At 44.7% G+C, this 15,336-nt stretch overlaps 1 protein-coding gene across 1 annotated transcript; it reads right to left on the minus strand.

Annotated features, from left to right (window-relative positions):
• Nucleotides 1-7,154: 7,154 nt before the first annotated feature.
• On the minus strand, nt 7,155-7,850 carry LOC124222287 (uncharacterized). The gene has a single exon (XM_046633108.1). The coding sequence runs from the start codon at nt 7,848-7,850 to the stop codon at nt 7,155-7,157; it is 696 nt and encodes a 231-aa protein (XP_046489064.1).
• Nucleotides 7,851-15,336: the final 7,486 nt, after the last annotated feature.

Here is a 15,336-nt window from a genome sequence, read left to right on the forward strand (position 1 = left end):
GGTCCAGATTCTATTAGTTCGCGAAGTTGTACGGAGCTGACGTTTGGTTTGGACGCTGCTCCGGTTCGGGGGAGGTCGATGCGTCCGCGTGGCCGTTCCTGAACTCGTTTAAATGGCTCATATTGCCTAAATATTTGAGCTGTTGCTCTGCTTCGAATGAAACTTCCGGGTGGACGCCTGCCTCGAAATTATCGTTTAACAGATCTTGCGTTACATAGTTAACCCTGAAATTCGATTGTGAAGGATTTGGTGTGTTATACTGTTGTGAGCGTTGACTGTCATTTCGCGTCTAGTCCAAAGGTAGGTTTGTCGGGCCTCTTGCTCGATACTGGGTGTTGAGATTGTTCTGTTGTTGACGATCAGTGTTATTTTAGAAAACTCTTCAATCTTGGTGGATTTTCGGATTCTGGGGATATTGGGACCGATTTGAGCGGCACTTATCGTTTGAGTGGCCTTTTGCGACGACACTGCGTGCAAGTTGTGTTGTTGCGCTGCCTTGTTCTGCACTCTTCTATACTATGACCTGCCTTCTTGCACTATCTACACACTACTAATACGGAAGGTTTTTCAGGGCAATATTTATCGATGTGATCGGTTAATCTACATATACTATATTTTATATGATTTTGTGTTTCGTAGTTAGTATCACGGTACGAGGCTAGTTTAAGTCTATCCGATAATAGTTTTTCAGCCTTGGTGGCCGTGTTTATAGCCATTTGTAAGGTTTGTGGATTCTGATGAGCCAGTCTTATTTCTAATTCGTCTAGTGAACCTTCCGTAAATCTTAGTCTTGCGGTTTCTTTGATATTTTTCTTTGGCACTTGAGCATCATTGATAGATTCTGAGGCATCTATTGATTTGCACGCTTGTCTGAACAGATGTTCTATTCTAACACCGTAATATAGAACACTCTTGTCTCCCCTCTGTGCCGATTGTGCAAGGTCTAGCTGGATATCTGGGAGGTGTTGTTTAGATGCGTAGGCCTGTCTTAAGCAGTCTAGCAAATCTCGAAGAGAATCCTGGTTCTCTGACTCATTAGTACATTACAACCCTAGGCCCGAAAGTTGGATTTCCTGGTGAAGCCTCGGCCTTTATATCACACACGACCAGGGCATCCAGCATTCGGGGCGTGGGTCGTATACTATTTTTCTTGGTCCCGTAGCCGAAAGTACGTTCACTAATGATAACTAATTGAAAAATGTAACGCACAAAAATGTCAAGTGACATTTGACATTTCGCCAATGACAACTGACATCTGACTCGCGCTAACCCAACTTTTGCAAGGCCTAGGCGAAGCCGAGGGGCGAGGGAGGGGGGGAGGGGTGCCCGCCCGACTTTTGCAAGACCGAGGCGAAGCCGAGGTGTTGCTGGTCGAGGCGGGCATTGAAAAAATTTTGAAAAAGTAAATCAAAAACACAAAAATATCATACATTCTAAATACAAATCAATAAACTATAAAATAAATTATATAGATTTTCTCAGATTTCACGACCGATTTTCTTTATTTCAATTACATAAATTGATGTTGAAAACGCAGTTGTTGAACGTACAATTAGAAAATTGTAATTGTTCGTTCTCCAGTGCTTAATTTAAAACGTTGAAGTTTTGATGGCTCGAATCTTCATCGTTTTTTTTTCGTTTACACGTAATTGGTGGCTGAACAGCTGCTTGGTTTTGGTTTTCCGAATCTTCGTCGTTTTTCCTTCTTCCATGTGTCGGTGGCTGAAGATTCCCTTGATTTTCGAAAGTTAGTTTGATTCCTGGTTTTTTCCAGAACAAGTTTTTCCTGCTACCATCCGGTTCATTCCGATTCCCAATTGGGATGAGTATCGGTTTGTTCCTCGCAGTGGTAAAACCGCTTTTTACAACTGTACCTGAAGAAAAATTATATTATAGATAAAAAGTATCATATAGGTATATTTGGTAGTTAACTGAGTATGTATTTTTTATAATTACTTGGAGTGGGATCAACGTCGTTGACAGTGAAGTCTTCATCAAAATCCAACCAATTAACATGAAGATCGGAGTCGTCATTTTCAGGTTCGGCGGTGTTCTGTGCGCTGGTAGATGGCATTGAATGGTTGTCTGTCGTCGCAGTTTTTCGAATGACACCATTGTACATCATTTCCCGATTGTGCATGGAATTTTCGATGTACCCCTGTGCGACCATGTCCGAACGCCATCTTCCTAGCTGCTTCACCATTTGCATGTTGGCACCAGAATCGGAAAGGAGCGTCGCAGACGTTCTGCGAAAGGAGTCGCCGGTGTATTTGTTTGGATCGGGTAGATTAAGGTAGCAGGCAATCTTCTCTGGGACTTCTCCGATCTTATGTTTTCCTATCGCCGTTCGAAAACATTTGCCTTCTGCGTATTTGATGAAAAACCTGTCGCTGAATTCGTCCGATGGTCTCAATGAAACATATTTCTTGACTGTGTCGTAGAAAAGATTTCAAATAATAAATTGTCCAGCGTAGTCGTTCTTGTTGTAATTTATTGAGACAAGATATCTATCGGTTAGGTCTTCTACATCTTTGACCTTCATATTTGTGATTTCGTCACAACGTAGGCAACCACAGACTCCAAATATGAGTATAACCTGTAGAAATTGGAGCAAACAAAATTGAATGGCTCTAATAAAAAAAAAAGTATAGTTTGAGGTGAGCATATGTAAATGATTTTTACCTTCATAGCTAAATACGTGTGATCTGGAGCCTCATCCATAAATTTTGTGATGTGATTCCATCTTCAAACGCAAGCTTTCTTCGGTTTGTAGCCTTTGGCATTCGTTTTTATCAAACTTTTTAATTTCAGAAAATGATGAATATTAATATTTTCGTTTATATTCAACGTTTTTTTAAGCATGCTCCATATGCTCCACAAAGTTAGCGGTTTAAGTTTTTCTTTTAAAGTTTGTAAATAAATGATCAGGTTGTTTTCTTCTGAGCTGGACAGAGATTTTTTATTTTTTTCTCGCCATGTCTTGTAGGTGTTGTAGACTAGAAGATACCGATCGGAAGATTTCCTCGATATCATTTCGACCTGCACAATAACGTTGGCCTCTTCATCGAAATTCCTCAATATTTCTTCCTCGTCTGCGGAACTTTCTGATGACGATTGCGCCATTTTTTTTACGCACGACGTCAACGATGTGAACACAATTCACGCATTCGCGAAACGACCGTTTGACACGAGCAAGCACAAAACAAAAGAATAATGCGTTATGCGTTATTCTTTTGTTTCGGTTCATATCACCGGCCGCGAAAATCCCGTCAGAGCGCGCTGTCATAAGCCGGCCGCAAAAATTGCTTTTCCCGGTCTGAAATGCGTCCCGAAAGTGCGTACTTTCGGCTTAGGGAGCAAGAAAATATATTTACTCACGTCGCCTTCGATTTTCGTGCGAACGAGTGTGGAGAATAAATTCATTTCTCTGGCTAAGACAGCTTGTTTTGCGCATTCTACTCTAGTTATGAATTCGGATACGAGCATACTCGTATTAGTGCCATTAAACGTGGGAATCAGAGCCAATGCATCTTTGAGAGGCGGGTGCAGAAAAGTGCTTTCGCTAGCCATGTTGTAAATTTCAACCTAGAATTTGTCGACTTATAAAGTGGAGATGGAGAGAAGGAATGGAAGATAATGTTGCATTCTTCCGTGAGGATGTTGGTATAGCGATTTCGTGTCTGTAGACGGTGATGACGTCGATGTGCGTTGTGTTGTACTGGAAGTCGTGAAGAATGAAGATGTCCTTGTAGTAGCAGCAGGAAATGGTTTTGCAGCAGTAGCAATTTGGAGATACGGATTTGTTTGTGACGTTCGTGTAAATCAGAGATCGTTGATTGTGATCAACGTAGAATTTGACTTTCAGAGTGTCTTCAACACTACCACACAGTGGTACTACTTTTGTATTAACATCACTGAGCTTGTACAATTTGGAACCGGTCTATCAGATGGCACTTGATGCGTAGCAGACACGTAAAATTGTTTCACCGGATTTCCGGAGAGCGAAGGCCACCACTGCCACCAATGTCACGTGTGTGAATATGGTTTACTCCTGAGCGATAGGAATAACCTGATTTTGGCTTCGCTTTTACATACTAAGATAACCGGAATAGGGAATTCGCATGTTTTTTAATTTTAATCTTATTCGAAAGTAGAATGAAAAATAATGAATTCCCAAGACAGTTTTTTTTTACGAGTCATATTAACGCCAGAAAATAATCTTTTGTCCTCTAAATTTTCTCGGCAAATTTGAATCGGCAGCCATTTTGCTGGACCCCTCTATCAGCGCCGCCAGGTGTCACGTTCGGGAATTATGCTTGGCTGTCAACACTGTCTGCTTCGAGCAAGCCGGAATCCCAACTTTATTATACACCATGTGAATGTAGTTTGCGTCGCACCAAGCCTTCCGTTTTAATACATTATTTGGCACTCAGATTAATATCTTTTCTGGAGTTGGAGTTGTTGTATTTTCACAAGATGGTACAAAACAATACATGTACCAATTTGAATTTGGTTGTGGAGCTGATGGATCCATTGTTGTCTTTTTATTTTAACCAAACTAAAAGTTATTTACTGAGATAAATACAATTTTGACAACGCCAACTATGCTTCAGAGCTTCAAATAATAATATTGCAGGCTAGGATTCCGGCTTGCTCGCAGCAGACGGTGTTTACAGCCGAGCATAGTGCCCGAACGTGGCACCTGGCGCTGATAAAGGGGTCCAGCAAAATGGGTGCCGGTTCAAATTTACCGAGAAAAATTAGTGTAGAAGAAAAAATTATTGCAGCATTAATGTTGCTCGAAAAAAGAAACTGTCTTGGGAAATTCATTATTTTTCATCCTACTTTTGAGTTCAATAGAGGAATATAGAGATTTGAGATGCATGCAGGTTCCGTATTGGGATTGAGGATTGAGTAACGTTGAATTTATTGGTGATGTCAAGTATATATTTATTGCAAGAAGTCGAGATAGGGATAAGATTAAAGTGTGTTGTCCGTAGTTATTTAAGAGCTTCAGCTCTGAGGTTCTTGAGAGTTAGGATACGACTGAATTTAGAGACGAAAAATGTACGGGTGCAGAGGAGATGTCAAGATGCTGCAGGTAGATAATAGAATGAGATGAGTAAGCGTGATAGTAAATAGCGTGAGACTAGGTAGAGATGAAAGGACAGGACAGAGACCATGATATTTATATAAGAACTGTGGGAGAGTTAGCAAGTGGAAAAAATACAGAGAGGTGGTAAGCCGGACGTAACATCACTGTACTGAAAGTATTTAAAAACTTCTCAAACAAGTAATTCTACGCCTTCTGGTAGTTGCTTGCAAGCATATGAAGCACATAATGCAATAGAATAGCATACACACTTTAGGATGAAAAGATAAGCAAAATCGTTTTTCGATGGTGTCCTCAGAGAAAGCTTTCCCCCATCATTGCATTAGCCCCATCAGCTGCAAAATCAATCATATTATCTTTGTAGGGTATGGCATATTCCGAAAATTAATTACTTATCAACCTGTGCATAGTCGCAGCTTGTCCATCAGTAATTACCGGTAACACAAGGTATTCGTCTTGTGTGGAACAATTTTTTTTAAAACGAAAAACTAATGCTGAATGTTTGGTGCATCCTTTGTCAGTTGATTCTTGAACGAGTAATGAGAATTTTACGTTTATTAAAGTATTAACAAGATTATCATTATTTATGGCACGAAGAACATCTTAATAATACTAGTGCATTTTGTTCGAGCACAAGCTAGATGCCGAGAGATTTCAGAATCTACACGAATGCTTTTGCTTGAACCAAGTGAGTGATCAGGAACTATGCTCAGCTATAAATGCAGTAATCCGTTTTTCTCCTTGTTCAATGTTATTTTGCAGGTTGTTATGTTTTAATCCAACCATGTCTGGAATATAAGGCTGAAGTTTCAATGCTTGACAATTAATTTGATGTTTTTCGCTCAAATCGTGTCTTATAACTTCTGTTATACCACCAGCATAGAGTCTTTTGAACAGACTTCACAGTGAAACTGTGTATTCACTTACCTACTTTCAAGAGTTCTGAATCACGCAGTGAGTTAGAAGCCTTGTATCTTGATTCCTACCTTACCGACAGTCAGTATGACACCACTGCGATAGTAAACCATACCCGCGACATTGATACCGACTGTTAACAGAGATATCGCCACCTGTATTTTCGCCCGTTTTTATCGACAGACGGTTTAACAGCTAATTGTTTTCGCTAGTCAGATGGGCAGCCATTTTCATTTTTGCTTAGTCAGATGGTCAGCCGTTATGATTTTTCCCCCGTCAATCGCTGCTGACTACCTGCTTCATCGTTGACCGATTTTATCTTCATCACATGTCCCACGTTGGTTGAGGTGTGCAGGTTTTTGATTATTGCTCTGTCAGATAAGCAGCCGTTTTGATTTTTCTCGCGTCAAACGCTGCCCACTACCTGCTTTGTCGTCGACCGATTTTTTTCTCGACACATGTCCCACGTTGTTTGAGGTGTGCCGGTTTTTGATTTTTGTTCAGTCAGATAGGCAGCCATTTTGGTTATTGCTTAGTCAGGTAAGCAGCCATTTCGATTATTGCTTAGTCAGATGAACTGTCATTTTCATTTTTTATCGACTTGTGGTTCGATAATGGAATTATTTGCTTGGTCAGATGGGCTGCCATTTTGATTTTTCCCCATCACTCGCCGTCAGCTACCTGCTTTCTCGTTGACCGATTTTTTCTCGTCGCATATCCCACGCTAATGGGGGTTGGAGGCTTGCAGGCTCAGACCTGTTCGCCATCGAGAGTCGTCAACCCCAAAAACAGTATGTGCGCGAACCATCCAGTCAAAAGTTGGTAAAACAAGATTCCGCCCCCCCCCCCCCCCCGTTACCGACCGCCGTCAAAAACCACCCACTACCTGCGTTTCGTTGACCGTTTTTTTTCCCATCACAGGCCTCACGCCGATTAGGGTTGGGGTGTGCGAGCTCGGACTTGTTTGTCATGAAATTCTTGATTCTTTGATGGTGGGGGTGGTACAAAGCTTGGACCCTTCACCACACCCACCGCCACACCCAAATTCGTGCGATCTATCGACATATATTAACGCAACGCATCCGGAAAGTCGTCAGTCGTACACAATACGTGCAAGTCGAAAGTTCTACAAAGTTCTGCTCATATCAGAATTAAAGTCATGGCCGCCGAAACATACTCCGATCTCGTCAAGTTTGTCTTCGTTCCACCGCGGGGGGTGTCGGGTCCTCGTCCGTGTCGTCCTTGTCTCTCCTGCCACTTCGAAGGCGATGTACTGATGATCGCTGGCCGTGTAGCCCTCGAGCACCCGCCACCGCCCTATCCGTGGCAGAGTTCTGTCCGTCGTCATCGTTACGTCCGGGATGGAGTCTCCAAATCCCAGCCGTCTGTACTTTGGTACGTCTCCTGTATTTGCCACCACTAGGTCCAGCCTTACGGCCATCTCCAGCAGCAGCCGTCCGCGTCTGTTCGTTGCCGTCATGCCCCACTCGACCGCCCTCGCGTTGAGGTCCCCCGCGACCACGAGGTCCCCGGGCAGGTCCCTGAAACCGTCCCCGAGGAGCGCAACCTTCGCCCGGAACTCCGCCGCAGCGCAGTTTGGGGTCAGGTAGACGCTGACGTAAGTGACAGCGCCCACCCTAGCCCAGACGTAGTCGTCCCCGACGCCACGAGCGGTTATCCGGGCTCGGGCAGCGCCCCTCACCCAGATAGCCGCTGTCTTGGTCTCGTTCGTAATCCAATCCTGCGTTTGTCGCACCCTGTACGGCTCGCACAGGATCAGAATGTCGGCGTCTTGTTCGTCTGCTATCTGTGGTAGTAGCATGTCTGCTGTCCTACTGCGGTTCAGGTTGCCCTGAACTATCCTGTCCGTCTTCCGGCCTGCTTCTTGCACTCCTCCAGCACAACCCGGTACACCGCGCACCTCCCGGAGCCCGCGAGATGCGCCGCATCGCCGTGTCCCGCCTCGGCGCACAGTGGGCACGCCGGTCTGTTCTTACAGTCCGTGGCGTAATGTCCTGTCTCGCCACATTTCCTGCAGCACTTCGTCCGGTCTGTATTTTTACATTTTGCCTTAGTGTGCCCGTATCCCAGGCACTTGTGGCATTTCGTCACCGTCAGTCGTGGTCGGACGCGGCAAGCTACCCATCCAATCCCGATCCGTCCCCGGCCGAGCAGTGCTCTGGCTTCCTGCGACTTCAGGTCGCATACGGCCGTAAACTGCTCCGCCCGGTTCGGGCCGAAGATGTGGACCCCAAAGTCCGCGTCTCGTCCCGTCTCTCGTCGCAGTGCCTGTATCACGTCGTGTCTGGTCGTGACACAGTCAAGATTCATGATCTACAGTTGAACCCTGGAGGTCCCGGTCCTGACGTTGCCTGCGTCGGAAGTCGTCTCGTCCGTTGGCGTCTGTCTTAATCTTCAGAAGACACAGACCATTTTTCGTCTTCCTGAGAGTCGTCACTTCAACATGACTCTTCGCAGGGTCGACCGTGGTCCGTATCTTCCTGACGATGTCGGAGTACGTCGTGTCGTTCCCGGGTTTGACGAGCACCGCCGTCCCCCAATGTTTGGGAGCCGCTCTGCGCCCCTCAGCCCCGGCTGTCGTGTCTGTCGTCGCGTTCGTCCCGTCCGTCCGCGTCTTCCGTTTCTTCTTTTTCTTTCTTGTCCTTGTCACTGTCTGCCAGTCAGCGACCGGTTCCGCAACCGTTGCCCTCTTCTGAGAGGATTCCGGAGTGATTCCAGTCGCCTCCCGTTTCCGTTTCGTCCGCGGAGTGTTTTGTGTCCGTTGGTCAGTCTCAACGTCCGTCTCCGTCGTCTCGTTGTCCGTCTTGTGGTCCTCCGGGGCTTCTTTAGCGCGCCTGTTATGCGCAACGTCGGCACCCTCGAGAATAGTCTCGATGCCCAGTTTGACGGACATACTCATGTTTTTTTGGATGGCCGCTGCCTCGGCCATCCTTGTCGCCGTACTGTGAATCAGTAACAATACGTCCGTCAGGTCCATATCGTCCGTGATTCGTGTCTTTGTGCCGATCGTGGATACAGCGGAAGCGCAACTTGCTCCGCTGCCCGTGCTCGACACGCTGTCCGTCCTATCTCGTCGTTGAAGTTCCAGTGTCGTCCTGTCCGCTGTTCGAGTTTTCGTGTCTGCTGTCTTTGTTGCCGTCTTCGTCACCTGGTCTTTGCACAATTTGCGGCCCTCAGAATCCATGCCGCTGCCATGAGCCACCGGGGCTTTCACCCGATCGGAACTCAGGGCGGATTTCCCCTGTGCTGGGACTACCACCTGAGGTATATCGTTGTTATTCTTGTGCATCTCCAATAATTATTATTATTATTAGTATTATTATTATCATTATTATATCGACTAATTATTCATATTTATTCGTTTACCACGACAAAAGTTTTCGGCAAATGAGACAAAGTTTCCAGAAAATGAAAAAAAGTTTTCAGAAAACTTTTTTCCCATTTGATTTACATATTACGGGGTAAAATGCGTAGGCTCGGATGAGCGTTAATCAGAGCTCACTCCACGCCCAGTCAAGGTGTTATTTGGCTATTATAGGGTCCATCCACGTCGACTATGCACTCGCGTGCTAGTACTCCCATTGCAGGAAGTAAATGGAATAGAAAGGGATCGGTTTTGAGGGAAGGTGAACGATTTGAAGTATATGATTGTTTATTATTATCAAGTAGTTAACGGGAAGGAGTCAGTCGAGGGAAAAAGGTGTGGTTTTGGTTTGAAGGGATAGGTGTCTTGCTTGAGCGCTAGTGTCACGTGCGGAGCGGTCTCGCACGCGACGACTTGACCCTCTAGGTAACCGTAGAGGTTTATATTTAATTTTTCCGTGGGTAAGTTGGCGATCGCCCTCTACAGGACGATCCTTGTGAAATGGATTGGAGGATTTCAATATTATTGTACAAGAATGTTTTATGGAAGGCAAGCTTTTAATGATAACAATGCAAAATGATATGGCAATCGAGAGAAAATGCGAGACGAGGAAGCTTACAATGGTTTTTCTCATCTTAATGTACACCTACTCTCCCTTTGGTGGTTTCTGATGTCTCACTCACTCTTAATTATCACTATTCTTATTACTACACAACTTGATTAGATTCGTGGCGCACCTTTGAGCACTTATTGTCTAACTTCGAAAGGCTGACGTCGCGACGCGAGACGCTTTGATCACCGCGTGTAGACTTAGAGGAATTCTCCCTCTAATTGTCGGAGACCTAAGACTGATAACTCTATACTAGACAGCTTTGAAGGATCCTGTCTCTAACGGGACTAACTTCGCTCGCTCGTCCGACAGCCCTTGGAGCGTCGGACAGCGAGCAAGGTTTTTGCTGATTTCACGATTTAGAACAAAGGTTCGCCTCGCGACGATCATTTCTGAAGCGCGTGATCCCGCGCTCGCTTCATCCCGGTGTTGGTTACACCCGAGATCTGGCGGGTGTGGAGACGCTGACGTTGCTGACGGTCAACTACGCCGTTGCGCTTTGGTCGTGCCACGAACTGTTTCGTGAAATGAATAATTATGAATTCACTAATGAATTCAAAGCTGTGCTTTCTTGTCTCTAAAGCGATATTAATAGTTATTGACATAGTTATAATGATATATTCGGGTATGAATATGCGGCGTTCGTGATACTAGGATGGATCTGCCGAGTTTAGCGGGATATAGAAGGCAAGCTAGCCACAGGTTAGAGAAGAATCTGCTAATTTATGAGTTTTGAAGGAAGTGGAATGCCATGAAACGTACTGACTCACTTACAGAATATTACAGAGAAAAGTCTTGAGATCTAGCGCCTAGATGTTAGTGCGCGCTTGCGTGGGTTAGTATACATTTGAATGAAAAAAAAATTTCTAAATGACATCTTATCGTACTGACTCACTTACAAAATATTACAAAAAAAAAGTCTTAAAATCTAGCGCCTAGATATTAGTGCGCGTTTAAGTGGGTTAGTACACATTTGAATACAAATTTTTTTCTAAATGACATCTTCAGTATGTGGTGGTGTATATGATAGATACTATGGATATTATAAACGAAACTTGTGCAACATGCTGACGATTATATTATGGCTGCAGATTATTACGGGCAGAATGAGACAATGAGAGAATATGATTGCCAATAGCGGAGGGCTTAGCGCCAGACTTTGAGTGGTTCGGAGCTATCGTTAAGGCTTCGCTCGAGGAGCAATTAACGCGGCTTAAATATGCCTAGTTCCGTCATTTCAATCTCCGATTGGATCCGGAACAGCGACGAAGAGCGAGGAATCAGGTCATCGGGAAATGTTATTATTTCTAGGTGCGGGTGAGGGATACGTTCAAGGCTGGAAACAATTTGTTCTGGTGATAGAATGTTAAGGTAGATGATATCTTTTTGAGAGAATAGCATAGCGTCTACTAAGCTCGACAGGTCAAGTTCGTATTCGTTCAAGTGTCGGTCCAGGTCAATTAGTCGGTTAAGTGTGCCAATTTCGATTTATTGAGATGGAAGATTTTAGTTTTTCGGGGGGAAATCCAAATTTCGGCGTTGATATTGTCAGCCATACGTTTAATCGTATACACTCCTTTATAGTGGTCGTCGAATTTGTATCGGGTTTCATTTAGTAGATAGACCTTTTGACCTGCTTTGAAATTTTGGCTTTTGAATTACGGTCCTAATACGACTTGGAACTATGCTTTGCCTGTTGAAGGTTGGACGCGGCGTGTTTTTGTATGCTGGGTAGATTATCGATTAAATCTAGAAGGAAGGACTCGTGGGAACGGGTATACGCGCTGGCAGGGTTCGCATCTGTTGGGAGTCTGACTTGAGAGCCAAAAATTGGCTGATGGGGGGTGAAGTTAGTACCTTTTTGTCCCGCGGTGTTATAACGAAAAATTGCAAAGCGGATGTAATCGTCCCAGTCTTTACCAGCATCCGTGTAGTGTTTCATGTGCTCGGTGAGAACAAAGTGACTGCGTTGCAGCGATCCGTTAGACTGTGGGCGGTAAGCTGTGGTTCGTATTCGCTTGATTTTGAAAAGTTTACAAAGTTGTTTGATGACTGTGCACATAAAATTCTGTCCTTGGTCTATAAATATTGCTCGCGGAGCACCGTAACGTGTGATGTATTCTTTTGCGAACGCTGCACCTATAGTTTTGGCGGTGGCATCAGGTTAAAGGATGGCGTCCAGGAATTTTGTCAAATTGCATTGTATCGTCAAGAGATATTTGTTGTTCGATTTAGTGAGGGGTGGAGGTCCAACGATATCTAATGCAACTTTGTCGAATGCATCGGCAGGCGTGTCCGTTATCATCATTCGCAATTTGGTTTTTACTCTGACCAATTTTTTCCTTTGGCCACTCTCGCAAGTTCTTATGGAATCTTGGATTTGTTCTTTCATACAGGGCCAAAAATACTTTTGTCTAATGCGATTATGTATTGGAGTGACACCTCGATGACCGCCGACTGACGATTCGTGGCATTCTCTGATTATTTCTTTTCGTAAACATTCGTCTTGTTTGGACAAAGCACGATTTGAATTTCTAAGTCTACGCAAATATAGGATAAAAGTTTTCGGATAACGCGAGGATCGAGAGCGTCTAAACTATCATCGGTTATCGGGAGGGCAAGAGACTTAAGAGTTGTTTAGGCTAAAGCCGTTTTCAGTTTGGACAATAGCTTGAAGATATCGTATAGGTTGCTTTCATCTGAGCCTTTTGTTTTCAATACTAGGGTGAAAATACGTCGACTATTGTGCTTAGATTCAATGATATGGAATATTCGCGGACGAGGCCTCATTACCATTTTCCGATCAACGATATTCTCGTCGGCAAGTTGGGCCGGTATACCCTTGATACAAGCGTGGTCTGTCGATATGAAGTCCGCATAGTTGGTTCCGAACATCAAGAGTCCATCATTGGTATCGTTGACATTGTCTCATACTGGTATGTCGTCCAAGTTGTCAATGAAGTATGCGAAACCGTAAGGGTCATCAATTTGATCATCGTTAGTGTTGAGAGCACTGTCGTGGTTATGGTCCGTAATTTTAATATGGGAGTCGGATTGTTGAGTGCACGTATAGTATTCAGTGTCTGTGAGCAAGTCGGAACTGTCGTCGTTATTAGCGGTGGGCGAGAGAGGCGAGGGTGGAGGGGAACAAGAGTGTAAGAAAGGGTTCGTCGGCCTGGAAGTAGCGGGGGGGTATCTCATAGCGTGACGCGGAGGCCCGACAGGGGGGGGGGGGGGGCATGATGACGTCAGTGGATGGGGGCGGAGATGGAATCGGACGAGGTGCCGCAGGTTTAGTCGGACGTTCCGATTTCTTTCGCAGATGGCGGCGGGTCGCGGGAAGTTTCCCAGATGTGGACGGGACAGGGTCAGGGGGTTTAGTATAAACGGGTGGGGGTGTAATGCAGGGGCGTGCGGTTGCAGGAAGCGGAGGGTCAAGGCGACAAACGTTGATATTCATTTTCGAATTTTTAAAATCATAATGGTTCGTTTTTCGTACCTTGTTCCATTCTAATTCGTCGAGTCCGCAAACTATCAATTGTATCGAGACAGATGTTACGCCATCTACTTGCAAGGTTTTCCCACAGTTAACCAAGGTGGCAAAAAAAAACCTGTGCCAAAGGTTTGCCACTGTATTGAGGCTGTGGAACTAGGTTATAAATTTTTCGGTTACCATGGACTACAGAAATAACGTCAGTCACAGTCGGGTCGAATTCTCTAAGTTGTTCGCGGTTTATGAATTCACGTTCTGACAGTTCTGAACCGATTCCTTTTGACATTTGGCAGTCAGCCAATATGCAGTAAGCCAAGTTCCACTTTTGCTGTAATAGATCAGCTTTTATTTCTTTGATACGTCTATCACGCATAAGAGGAAAAAGTTTCGCATTCAATGAGAAAATCGTTATAAGAAGGGCCCGATAAATCGGTGGTTGGACCAAAGTCGTCAGTTCCTGATTCAGTTTCTGAGGTCTGTAAGTCATCCGAGTTAAGGAAAGAATCTGAAAAATAGCTCAGGTATGGTCTTTCATGAGGCCCAGGATTTGTTAAAGAATTTGTTTCGCGGTGGCGTTGAGGTTGGCGATGTACTGGGATCGGAGCCGGGGCAAAGAGGGGGGATTTTAGGAGCAACGGGGTTTCTTCATCGTTGAACTCATCGTCGGAGAGATCATAGGAATCCAAGGGATCAGAGTAGTATATCATCTGACAGGTTTGTGAGATTTTAGGGTGTTTCAGCTGAACTGGGTTCGTGGACTTGTCTGTGGTCTGTCGAGGGCGTCTGGGGTACTGATAAGTCTTGTTAGTGCATTTTTGCTTTATCTTTCGCCTGAGGTTTCAATCGTTGGACGGGGACGTTTCGCATCTATAGGAAGAATTTGAGCCGTGTCGGGCGGTGCGTTCCTGGATAGAGCATCAGCGTTGGTATTAGATTTTCTGGACTTGTATTTCGTATCGAAGTTGTACACTGCCAGTTCTAAGCTCCACCGTAATAAACGGGAGTTAGGCTTCTTGACGCTTTTTACCCATTTCAGTGGCTCGTGGTCTGTTATTAAAGTGAACTACTAACCATAGACGTAGGGGCGAAAGTGATTCATACTCCGGTAGACGGCTGAAAATTCTTTATCAGGTACCGAGTAGTTTAATCCAGCGGGCTTGAGGGCTCGGGATGCATATGCTACCGGTAGGTCGTCACCGTCTTCATCTTGACTAAGAACTGCACCTATCGTGAATTTTGACGCGTCTGTAGTGAGCGCAAATGGTTTACTGAAGTCCGGGTGTTGTAGAATTGGTTCTTTGCATAAACAATCGCGTCAGGTTTCGAGGGCAAACTGGTGTTTGGACGTCCAAATGAAAGGGGTATCCTTCTTCGTTAAACTGTTAAGGCATTTAGCAATATTTCCGAAATTTGGAACAAATCTTCGGTAGTCACCTAAAAGACCAAGGAACTGTCTAACATTTTTGGGACTTTTGGAGACAGAATACTCTTTTACAGCTATTAATCTGTCAGAGTCGGGTCTTACTCTTGACTCAATTATGAGGTGTCCGAGGTAAAGGACTTCCTTGCGCAGGAATTCGCACTTTTCTGGCTGTAGAGTTAAGCCAGCACCGCTTAGTCGGTTCATTAATTTCTGAAATTTAATTTCATGTTCTTGCAAGCTTCGAGCGTGAATAACTGTGTCGTCTGAATATATAAACATCTCGTTGCCTTGTAGGCCTAGGAGGACTTGGTCCATGAGGCTTTGAAACGTGGCGGGGGCATTATACTCGTATAGTCCGAAGGGCATACGAGAGAATTCATAATGGCCTCTAGGTGTC

Source organism: Neodiprion pinetum, chromosome 6 (assembly GCF_021155775.2).
Source record: "Neodiprion pinetum isolate iyNeoPine1 chromosome 6, iyNeoPine1.2, whole genome shotgun sequence".
In the NCBI taxonomy this organism is placed as follows: domain Eukaryota; kingdom Metazoa; phylum Arthropoda; class Insecta; order Hymenoptera; family Diprionidae; genus Neodiprion; species Neodiprion pinetum.

Excerpts from the sequence above, each read along its gene's own strand:
- LOC124222287 (XM_046633108.1), bottom strand. The coding sequence starts at position 7,850 with ATGCTACTACCACAGATAGCAGACGAACAAGACGCCGACATTCTGATC.